Raw genomic sequence first — 12,193 nt, forward strand, 5'->3', positions numbered from 1 at the left:
TTTATCTGTGTTCGTGCAGGCTAATCATTAACCGTTTCCTGTGCCAGTGCCTCACCACCTTCACAGCAAAGAATTTCTGATACCCAACCTAAATTCCCTCCCTTCCCCCCCGCGCCCGTTCCGGCGCCTCACGGAGCCCCGCCCTCCCCGCGCACGCGCAGCCGCAGCCCCGCTCCCGACGCCGCGAGCGCGGCGGGCGCGCGCGCTTCAAACCGGCGCGGCGGGCGCGGCGCATGCGCGGGGCAGGGGGCGCGCGCCATGGCGGCGGGCGGCCGCGGCTGGTTCCGGGCGCTGGCGCTCGGCGTGTCTTTCCTCAAGTGCCTCCTCATCCCCGCTTAGTAAGGAGCTTCCCGACGGGGCGGGGCGGGACGGGGGCGGGTGGCATGGGACGGGACTGCCGCGAACCCCCGAGTGCGGCCGGCCGCGGGCAGCCTGGTGCCCCGGTCCTGAGGAGGCCCTGAAGGTCCATGTGGCACCTGGGTTCGTGAGGGAAGCGAGGCGGCGCCGCCTCCGCCGCGTGGCACAGCTTTCCTTTCCTCTTTGGAAGCCCTGCTGGCCCGTTCCGGCTGGCTGCTGCTCGGGAAGGCTGAAAGTGTGCTGAAACATTAATGCTTTGTATTTTCAAGTTTTTATACTGAGAAAAACTCCTAGCAAATTGCTCAAACTTTTCAGTTGGAGCCTGGAATTTCGCATTAGTAATCCTAAAAAGCCAAGCTCTAAGTAGTTCTTGCCCTATAAGCACCTGTATTAGTGACTTTTTACATGGCCAGTCATAGGACAAGGAGGAATGGTTTTAAACTAAATAAAATGGGAGATTTAGATCAGATGTCAGGAGAAAAATCTTTACTGTGAGGTTGGTGAGACACTGGCAGAGGCTGCCCAGGGAATCCATGCATACCCCATCCCTGGAAGCGTTCTAGGCCAGTCTGGGTGGGGCTTTGAGAAACCTGGTCTGGTGGAAGGTGCTCCTGCCCATGGCAGGGTGGTTGGAGCAAGATGGTCTTCAGGGTCTCTCTCAACCCAAACCATTCTATGATACGTCTTTGGCACAGAGTTCTTAAGCAGCATCGTTGTTACTTGATCACAGTAGCGTCAGAGCACGTCACCACATGCAGACAAGAAGGAAGAGAGTGGCTTCCTTCTTGTCTGCATGTGGTGATGTGCTCTGAAATTTCTCCCTTTGTGCATGCACGTATGTGACTCTTAACATGGACCTTCTGTAGTTACTCCACAGATTTCGAAGTCCATAGGAACTGGCTTGCCATCACTCACAACTTGCCCCTCTCTCAGTGGTACTATGAGGTAAGGACATGTTTGGGGTGTGTTTTAGCTGTGTATGAATTACAAGTACAGTGGTATGACAGACCTTGTGAATGCTGGAAGGGATGGTAGGTGACTGTCATATAGTGGGACAAAAAGATGCCAGTTACAATTTGCTGGCCTTGTGTAGCATTTAGCTAAAACATGAAAGTTAGCTGGGGAAGCTGCAAGTACTTATGAAGGCAAAATGGGAAAAGCAATTAAGGCACTTATTGGAGAGGCTGTGTAGCCCCAGAGCAAGTTGCTTTGTACTCTTAAATTGCCGGTGTCTGTGCTCTTCTCATTGGTGATACACAGTTACCAGAATAAAGAGTGAGTCATGCTAATGGGTATATACATCTTTCCATTATGAAATCAATCACTGTATTAAAGTTTTGAGCTTTGCTGGTGTGCTAGTAGCATGCATTGATTTTTATCTTGGCAAAACACCTTTAGGTTTGTCATAGACTCAGCCTACCTAGTTGGGTTTTAATTTGTCCCCTGATATCTGCTGGAGTACAGGGACAGATAGATGCTGTAGTGTCTAGTACTCCACATAAACATCCAGAAGTAACGATTTGTGCGGGTTAGAACTTTGTAGGACTGATCCAAGGACTGTTTTACGAACAAATTTTTATAATGCCAGCATTAACCCTGTGCCAGAACATAGGATGCCTTTCAGCAATGCAGCATAAGCATTTGGGATCATGCTCACTGAAAAATTTACCCCATCCCAGCCTGCTCTGTTCATGCCTCTTCCTCTCCTGTTTCCACAGCCAAGGAGTTAATTCTTGGTCAGGGCATGGCAGCTGTCCTTATGGGAAGAGATCACATAATGCCATTTGGTCATGATATGGTTGTGTGAGAGTTAAGGCTTCTTAACTGATGAGTGAAAGTAATTTTGAAACTGGTTTTGTTGGCGATCACTCCAAATAGACAAATACTGGCTCTGAGCTGTTTTACTGAGATTTTGTAATAATGGCCCTATTACTGTAAATAGATTTACAGATAACAAACAGTTATATACTGGTGCAGGTGCACAAGAGTCTCTTTAATCTTTTCCTGCTGATCAGGAAATGTCACATCTGTACCAGTACTGCACGAGAACAGCTTACAGCACCACAGAGTGGCTACTGATTGTGGAGTGTTTGAGTTACAGAGGGTACTGAGAGATAATGCAGTGGCTGGCTTGCTGCAGTGAGCTGTACCTGAAGGACTGCACACAGCCTGGTTTGTTATCAACTATTTCATCTTATTTTGTCTTTAGGCGACCTCGGAATGGACCCTGGATTATCCACCATTTTTTGCTTGGTTCGAATATGTACTTTCTCACATTGCCAAGTACTTTGACCCCCAGATGTTGGTTGTTGAAAACTTGAATTACACCAGTCGTGCAACTGTCTTCTTCCAAAGGCTTTCTGTCATCTTTACAGATACCCTCTTCATATATGCAGTTCATGAGTAAGTCTTAATCTTCTGATTTTAAGGACAGTGGATAGGCCTTCATATGTGGGCTTGTTCTGTAGCCACAACAAATAACTATTTGTACAAATAAGCTTGTAAAGGAAGTTGCTTGAACCTGTTCAAGGAGAATCTTGGAATACACTGCTAAACACAAGATAATGTGTTCTTCTTGGAGATACAGTTGCACTACATGTGATGGGTTTGCAGGCACTTGGACACCAGCTGCTGTTTCATGTGTTGTACTTGGGTTTGCTTCTGTCACTGAACTCCTTTTGTAGGAGTTGCAGGACAGCTGGTGTGCTCAGAACAAGTTTTTTCCTGTTACTTTTCTGATTACTCTGCTCTTCTAGAAGCATAAAGGAAATCTGTCAGAAAATGGCAGTATCATCAAATATGCAAAGTTTCTCTAGTGTTTTGATTATTCCAAGTCTGATGGAATTAGGATTGGATGCTTTCAGTGAGGCCTGACTTTATGAAGAATTACTTCCCTTATCCCTGAAGAGTAGAGTGGGAGTGTGTTCTGAGAAATACACTGTCTGGTTTAATGATTTGGCTATGAGAGTCTCCCATCATTTTATTCTTTCTGCTCAAAACCTGGGTAGGAAATTCTCTGATTAGAGCCTTGCCTAAACTCCTTTATTTATTTTATTTATGCCAACTAGCTTTGCATTATGATTTCTTTTCCTTTTATTGTTTTGACTCACAGATGTATGAATGTAAGGCTGAAGGCTCAGGGCTGGTGTCTGCACAGGGTCATTTTGCCAAGAGAGGTGGTATATGCCCTCTGCCTGGAAAAATTCAAGGCCAGGTTGGATGGGGGTTTGAGCAACCCAGTCTAGTGGAAGGTGTTCTGCTCATGGCAGGGAGGTTGCATTTCAACACAGATGATCTGTAACTTTTTAATGTGATTTAAGACTGCTTTCAGAAGTCATATGAACCGTATTGCTTCACACTGAGAAGTAATAAGTTGTTTTTAACCAACAGAAACAACTCATATATAGCAGGGGGCAGCAGTAGCCAGGGAGAGGTTATGTCCAGCTGAGGACCTTAACTACAACTCCCTCTGTTGTTTCCAAAAGTAGCAATGCACTGCTCATGTTGGCAAGCAGGCTGTGACAGCTTTACACTTACTGAATTGGAGACTTGATCCTGAGGCTGTTACATAATATAAGCTTTCGCATGTGGAACACACCGCAGCTATTGACATTAAAAATCCTTTTTGTACTAAACTTTGTTCATGATACTGTCTGCCTTTGATGAATTTAGCAAGACTTTTTTTGTTGCTTTGCATCCTAATAAAATGGCAAACTTCAGAGTAAGTGCGGCTCTTAACTCTCATAACCAACAATATTTTTGCTTATATGTTTGAATTAAAGCTTCTGTTTCTTCTGCTCTTGTTTAGGTGCTGCAGATGTATAAATGGAAAACGAGCTGCAAAGGATATTCTGGAGAAACCAACATTTATTCTTGCTGTTCTGCTCTTGTGGAATTTTGGGTTGTTAATTGTGGATCGTATCCTTTCCAACCATTGTGAGTTGTTTGTGGTTTGTTTGGTTTTTTAACAACCTTTTACAGTGTGTGATAATAATCCTGTATTATTATTGCTGTCATAGCAAGTTACACAGCTGGGTTTGTTTCTGGGATTAGTTAAATAACTTTGTTTTCATTAGAATTACTATTTGGCAAAATGGAAGTTAGTCAGTCCTTGGTCTGATTTGCCAGAAGTGGAGGAGGACCAACCAGTCTGGCAGCAGTGTGCCTGTTCTGCTGGCTATTCCTCCTCTGCACACCTACAGGAGTATTAGCAGAGTGGTTCTGTGTTCTGGGTGTGGTTCCAAGTTTGTCCTGTGGCAAGGAAAATCTTCAAAGTGTTTTAAGATTCCGAGTGTATTCAATTTGTTTAACTTTATTTGGGAATTAGGAAGACTTTCTAAAGAACAGTCATGGAACTGTAGAGTGGTTTGGTTTGGACAAGACCTTAAAGATCATTTAGTTCCAACCCCCTTGCCTTAGCAGGAACACCTTCCATTAGACCAGGTTGCTCAAAGCCTCATTCAGCCTGACCTTGAACACTTCCAGGAATGGGGCATCCACTTCTCTGGGCAACCTGTGCCAGTTCCTCATCACTCTCACAATAAAGAATTTCTTCCTAATATCTAATCTAAATCTCTCTTCTTTTAGTTTAAAACCATCCCCCCTTGCCCTGTCATTCCATGCCCTTGTTAAAAGTCCCTGTCCAGCTCTCTTAGAGCACCTTCTAAAGGAGCTACACGTTCTGCCCAGCATCTTCCCTTTTTCATGCTGAAATAACCCCAACTATCTCAGCCTGTCTCCATAGCAGAGGTGCTTCAGTCCTCTGACCATCTTCCTGGATTTCTCTGAATGCCTCCCAACAGGTCCATATCCTGTATAAAAATAACTCTGGAAATTGCAGTTCCTGCAAGTCAGTCTTGCCACAGTGTGCAGTTAAAGGAGGACTTCATTTTCTCTGTCATAGTTCTTGTGTATATTGCATATACATTTATATTTCTTTTGTATGTTACATACACTTAGAAGTGGTAGAAAAATGAGGGCTGTTGTCACTATGCATTAACCAATGCGTGGCAGAAACTAATAACTTTAAAATTAAAGTGGAGATTTAGCCTTTTTTACTTTATATTACAAAATTTGCACAATATATGTGTTGATTGTTGTGTTTCATTTCATCAAGGTGATATGCCAGCATTAGTGTAAATTGTGTCTGACACTACTTACAGGTAAGGTTAAATAATGACATGTGTCTATGTGCTGTGAGTTTAAGGTTGCTTTCTTGATTTAAATTCTATTTTAATTTTAATTTATTCCTCAAAACTTTGAGTCTTCTCCAGAACACATAGTAGTAAAGAAAGCTTGCTTTATTCCTTGACTCAAGTCCAGATATTCACTTCCAGTACAATGGCTTCCTCTTTGGGCTGATGCTTCTTTCTGTTGCTCGGCTGTGTCAGGTAAACCCAAGTGACTCTTGTTGATTTCTTGCCATGTGTGTTTTGGGTGCATTAATTCAATTCATAGGGCTGCTCATGTTGTGGGCAATGGTAGTGGCTTCTTGTTGAGCTGTGTGAAGCTGGGTGTCTAATTGTTTATTGAGCTTGTGGCAGAGAGAAAGACTTGAAACTCACCATAATTGCTTACTGATACTGCAATAAGAAAGCTATATTTCCCCATAAGAAGGCTATATTCAGTGTTACCCCTGAGCAATGTGGCATAATTTCGTGGCATTTTATCTTTTTCCAAATCACTGGTCCTTAGAAAACATACTTCTGAAGCTGTGAATAGGTGATTGTGTGACAGGATAGTTCCTTGTCCATACCTATTATGCATAACACTACTGAATTTGTAATTTGAAGTTAATACCCTTTTTAATACTTAGAATAAATGTCTCATCACCTTAGGACTACAACAGAGGATCATTAAAAGTGACTACAAAGAGAAAAGCTTAGGTTTTGTTTTGTTTTCTTTCAGAAAAGGTATTTGGAGGGTGCTCTACTTTTTGCTGTTCTTCTGCATTTCAAGCACATCTATGTGTATGTGGCCCCAGCATATGGCATTTATTTGTTACGATCCTACTGCTTTACTGCAAATAATGCAGGTAAGATGGGGCTTTCCTCATTGGCTTTTGGGGGGAGTTGTGTTAATCACTGGAACTAAGGGAGCTTTCAAGACATGGCAGATAGAATTGGAACAAAATGGGTCAAACAGAAATTCTGCTTGAGAGCAGAATTGTTAGGATCTTGCAGAATCTTTGAAATAGATTTGTTTTGTAAAATTCCTGTTCCTTTAAGAGTCCTTTGTTAAGAAAAAATCAACACAAACAAGCTGCAGGTGGCACTTGGAAGCCGTAAGAATTATTCTGGATATGGAACAATTCAACAGTGTTAGAAACTATTTCAAAGACCTTCTTCGAGTTTCTCCCCACTTTTTAGCACTGAAACGTGCCTGATACTCCTCATATGAACAGGGAAGGTAAACTCGAAAAATACTGAAAGCTTGTATAATACAGGAGCTGCAACGTGAGCAAAAGAAATACCTGCTGTTAAAGGAAGAAACTGAATATATTGACATAAAAGGCTGTGTGCCCCTTTTAGATAGATGCTAGGAATTCCTTGTTAGTGAAGAATGCTTGGTTTGCCTTTCCATTTCCCACAGCAGCTGTTTCTTTAATCTTTTTTTCTTGTAGATGGATCCCTGAAGTGGAGGAGTTTCAGCTTTCTTCATGTAACTCTTCTGGCACTGATTGTCTGTCTTGTTTCTGCTCTTTCACTGGGACCCTTCCTAGTATTGGTAATAACCTCTTTTTCACATGTTATTCCCCTGAAGAGTTAGAAAATTTTGTTACAAAAATATAAACCATGTCTTATCTAAAGTGTCCATTTCTTTGGTCTTGTTTTCTGTAGGGTCAGCTGCCTCAAGTCATTTCACGGCTCTTCCCTTTCAAGCGAGGTCTCTGCCATGCCTATTGGGCCCCCAACTTCTGGGCTTTGTATAATGCCATGGATAAAGCACTGACAATTCTTGGTCAGTATGTTAATCTTGCTTTTTGATGCCTGTTTGCAGATGGAGCTTGCTTTGTTTTCATCTTCCCCATTTGTGATGTAGGCAGTAAATTGTGTTTTCAGATTGCCATACATCATATGGTCCATATAATCCAGTGCATAAGTTACCAGCAGTAGGTCAGAGATCAATCACTTCCCTCTGCCATCCTTTGAAAAAAGAAAAATCTTGGCCATGTACTTAGTTCAGTTACTTCATTTTCTTTATTAGCATTTAACAGTTTGTGCTTTTTTTTGTATTTTGTTTTTAGGGTTAAAGTGCAATTTTCTTGATGGTACAAAAATCCCTAAAGCCTCCATGACAGGAGGGCTGGTTCAAGAGTTTCAGCACACTGTCCTCCCTTCAGTGACTCCACTGGCAACATTAATCTGTACTTTCATAGCTATATTGGTAAGAACAACTAATATTTTTTGAATTTTTTTCTATTTTGTCCCTAGTAGGCTTTAATTAATAGTATGCACTTCATATGAATTTTAATTCTAGGGCAACAGGTACATTGTTACTAGTATGTAGTGACTGATAAAATGTGTTTAGTGGCTTAGATTGGCAGACATTTTTTTCATGCAATACAAATAGTGGGGAGTTGGCTGTGCTCTTTCAGTCTGCTTTTCCCTCGTGATATTTCAACAAAAATCCTTCAGTCTTTTCTCATTCATCCAAATGGATTGATTTCCTCCAGTGCAATATAACATTTGTGCCACACGAGCACAACCTGGGTGCAGTGGTGTTTAGTAACATTGACAAATCTCTTTGGACAATGGCTTGTCTTCGGGATTGCCAGACTTTTCACTGAAGTCCTGTTTTTGCCTGTTGTTTCTAGCCCTCTGTTTTCTGTCTTTGGTTTAAACCTCAAGGGCCCCGAGGCTTTCTACAGTGCCTTGTTCTTTGTGCATTGAGCTCCTTCATGTTTGGCTGGCACGTGCATGAGAAAGCAATACTCCTTGCTATTCTGCCTTTAAGGTAAGCAAATGTGGTACAAAGCACTTGGCCAAACTGAACCTGCAGCCACTTGTTGAGGAATCCTCAAAGGGAATCGCTTTGTTCTCAGTATATTTCAGAAGAGGAACTCTTTCATAGAATGCCTTAAGCTGTAACAGTGTAGTGCACGTAAAATAAATTAATTTTGGGCGCAGTTCAAACCTTGATGGGTGCTGTGGTTCATATTGGAAAATGCTTGATAGATTGCTCAGGAGCCAGCTGAGGAAAGGGATCTTCTGCACTGTGCTCGACCAGAACAATACACAGTTTCTACCAAAAGGGCTTCATGCCTGCCTAGGGTAGAACTGAAGCTGTAGTTCATAAACTGCCTGACCAGTATTGCTACAAACTGTATTTTCCTTCCTCAGAGATTTGGTGATGTTTAAGCTCTTGTTTTGTGCTGGGCCTTGCTGATAGTTTTGTTCAGTGGGTGTGTGGTTTTTTGGGGGAGGGTTTCCTGGCTGATTTTGCTCCTGTGTTTTTATCTCTGAGGCCACATGGTTTGGAAGCAGGAGACTTCATCACAGGTGCAGTGTTAGCAGGGATGGGGGTACTGTGAAACTGTTTGACTTGTTTCTGAGCCTTCAGTCAATTGTATAGTGTTCTGCTGAAATTAGGTTTCTTTGCTAAAAGACAAAAGCATAACAAATTATTGCCTTTTTAGCTTATTGTCTATTCAGAGAGCCAAGGATGCTGGCATCTACTTGATTCTGGCAACAACAGGGCATTTCTCACTTTTTCCATTGTTGTTCACAGCACCAGGTAAAAGGTTCTTCTATTAGTTAATTTTTGTACAATTTGCAACATAGAGCTCAATAGTCTTGATTTGGTTGTCATTTTTGCTTTAGTCACTTGCCAGTTGTTTGTGTTTTCTTTAGAAAAGGAAAATCTTATTTGTAGTGCTATCTCAGATAGTAATTATAATGTGATTATAATAGTAATTCATTAGATTAATTATAATAGTAATTATAATGTGTTCAGTATATTTCTAGATAATTGAAGTACATGTATTGCAAATGCTTGACATTTGCTTTAGTAAATGTTTATGCTTATTTATAGGTATGCTAAGCAGTAAAACATGTAGGTCTGCAGAAAATAAAACCAGATAATGCAAATGTGACTAGTAAGATTTAAAGATACTACAATATTTATATGGCAAAAGTTTTTTATAATTAATTTTAAAAATACGTAATGTTCTTTGTTTTTCAGAACTTCCAATTAAAATACTGCTTATGCTGTTGTTTACTGTTTATAGCTTCTCTTCATTGAAATCTCTGTTCAGGTAATTAAAGAAATTTGATCTCAGTGCCAGGAACAACAACATTTCTGGTGTTGGGAACAGCCATTGTCCTAAGGGACAAGCAGCACAGAAAACTGATGCTGAGGAGTCAAATTAAGGTGTTCCTAGTCAAAAGATGCTGCTGCCTCTGTTCTCAGGAGGCAGTGCTTAAATTAGGATTAATTCAGCATGTGCTGGTTATTGTGACAGCTGCCCAGTTAGTCCCAGGAGGCTGTAGATCCCCACCTGCCTCATGCTCTGTTAAAGCCTGGAGTTGTGCTGCTGTAACCTCTGAGGGTTTAATGTAGTATTCTAGCATTTCCTACTAGTGATTTGTCTGCAGATTGTTTATCCTATTGTACTGTGGATTTTTGCAGTATTGGTTAGTATTTTAATGTGTGGAAAGGACAGGTTGTAAATGACATTAATTTGCAAGCTGTAATTTGTTAACAAAGCTGCAAGTATTTGGTTGGCAGAACATGGAACTGCCGAAGTCACCCTGTGTAGTTCACAGCCTATGGAGCTCATACCACTTGGCCAAAGATTGGTGCTTATCCTTCTAATCCCTGCAGTCCCCACTTCCCTCTTTCCCAGACTTTTCAGGGCAAACCCAAGCTGTAATGAAGTACTGTAAACATTTATTCAGTACCTCAGGCACCTGCTTTTGTAGGTGATTTTCTTTATTTAAGAATTCAGTCATTCTGTCTCAGAAGCTCTAGCTAAAAAACTCCATAGGAGATAGTTTTTGTTAAGAGAGGGAGCTCTTTGCAAGTTTCTTGTTTTTAACTTGCTGAAACATGAAATTCCCTTCAAACTACCTGCAGTAAAATCCTGCCATCAGTGTCAGAAAAGTCCATCCTACAGAAAGCTTGGGGGAAGAGGTTAAAAAAACCTGACATTTCCAGTTTTCTGTTGTAGAACAACTTTGGTGAAACAAGTCTTTGTATGAAGGGCTGTTCAGTTGTTTACTGAAACAGTGAGGTGATCAGAGCAATTGATGAGATTTCTACTTAGGCTTCCAAGGCATTCTGAAACTTGATAATGATATTGAGCTGTACTCTTGGTTATCACACTGGCTTTTTCCTACTGAAACTCTTTAACTTGTTATTGAAACCATTACTGCAATCTAATGGGAGATTCTCTTTGCATTGGGATAACTGAAAAACATAATAGTTATTTTTAGTTAACATATATTTTAACACTACCTCATTTTTAATTTCTCTGACAGGAGAGAGAAACCTCTACTTAACTGGCTTGAAACAATCTACCTCATTCAACTAGTGCCCTTGGAAATCTTCTGTGAAATCATATTTCCCCTGACCCCCTGGAAGCAGCACTTCCCTTTTGTCCCCCTGTTGCTGACCTCTGTGTACTGTGCTCTGGGAATCACATACTCTTGGCTGAAACTCTACATCTCTGTCTTGACTGAGAGAACTCCTGTCAGACAAAAGGCTGAGTAAAGCCACAGTGCTGGGACCAGTCCCAGGATACCCCTTGGAGGGGATTCCTGGCACGGTGAGGGGTTGTCACAAGGCCATCCAAGACGAGACACAGTGTGCGTGTGCCATCACCACGTGGGAGCTCTTCTTCCAACACTCCTGTACTGCCCAACGAGGATACCTCTGATCAGAAGCACTGTCACAGTGACAGGCAGGGCTGCTGGTAAACTGTGGAGCTTAACAAGGCCCAGACTTCTGTCCTGAGGAAAACCTGCCTGGTTTTCCCATTATGATTTGTATTTGAATAGAAGTTGCTGTGGCAAATTACAAGGGATGATTGTTGTGTGGGAGAGCATTGTAACTGTGTTCTATGGAATTTGTAAATTAAAAACTTGGTATTTTTTGTTTGAGCATTTCTTGCATTATTTTTGCTCCTGTCTAAACCCTGCTTTTGAGGGACACCCACACAACCAAGGATGTAGCATGTAGCTGGAAACTTGTCCTGAGATGCTTTGCACACTCAAATATCAAATTTTGTAATATGTCCATGTCCTGTTCATCTCCTTGTTTCATAGATACTTTGCAAATAGGTTTTCATATTCTTCTAGTAGCTCTTTTCTGTAGACCAGATGACCAAATTGAGGCATGCTACTCAAATGAAGTATTTTAACACTATTAAATGTACCAGGTAATATGGCTGCATAAGCTGTATTTGTAGTTAATTTAAAATTCTACAACTCCAACAAAAGGTCAAATGTCCACAGTTCCTGTAATGACTTAAGGAAAAGGTCGGTTGTTTTCTGCCTCTGTGGAATCATGTTCCCCATAGGATAGCATTTATTTCTGCAGTAAATAATTATACCTTTTAAACCCTACATAACCATCCCTAGAAGATGTTGCTCTGATGTTGGGGTCTGGTTTGGACTCCAATGCTGACATAAAACTGGGAGGAGAGAGGGGTGGATTTTTTATTACTGCTATGACTATTTTTGACAGTAGTTTTTGAACTTTCTTCTATGTTAGCTGAAGTATGGGACCCCTTCATCAAGGACAGCCAAGGGGGTAGTTATGAGTTCTTTGAATATTTAGGGTATTTAAAATAGAGTGGCTCTTGTTAGGGCAACAGGTACATTAATCACTGTGG

General features: G+C 41.5%; 1 protein-coding gene across 2 annotated transcripts; it reads left to right on the top strand.

The window, feature by feature from the left end:
* Positions 1–232: 232 nt before the first annotated feature.
* Positions 233–11,459, top strand: ALG8 (ALG8 alpha-1,3-glucosyltransferase). Of its 2 annotated transcripts, none has more exons than XM_064702021.1 (13): positions 233–338; positions 1,224–1,302; positions 2,567–2,760; positions 4,166–4,275; positions 5,680–5,747; positions 6,265–6,391; positions 6,980–7,083; positions 7,197–7,317; positions 7,604–7,743; positions 8,174–8,313; positions 8,996–9,093; positions 9,541–9,613; positions 10,839–11,459. In XM_064702021.1, exons 1-13 carry the CDS (start codon positions 259–261, stop codon positions 11,068–11,070), a joined length of 1,566 nt encoding a protein of 521 aa, XP_064558091.1. In that variant the 5' UTR covers positions 233–258; the 3' UTR covers positions 11,071–11,459. The 2 variants fall into 2 exon arrangements, with proteins under 2 accessions (XP_064558091.1, XP_064558099.1); XM_064702029.1 differs by having other exon boundaries at positions 7,197–7,321; positions 7,646–7,743; positions 8,208–8,313; positions 10,839–11,222.
* The last annotated feature ends 734 nt before the right edge of the window (positions 11,460–12,193 follow it).

This window comes from Zonotrichia leucophrys, chromosome 1, assembly GCF_028769735.1.
Source record: "Zonotrichia leucophrys gambelii isolate GWCS_2022_RI chromosome 1, RI_Zleu_2.0, whole genome shotgun sequence".
Lineage (NCBI taxonomy): Eukaryota > Metazoa > Chordata > Aves > Passeriformes > Passerellidae > Zonotrichia > Zonotrichia leucophrys.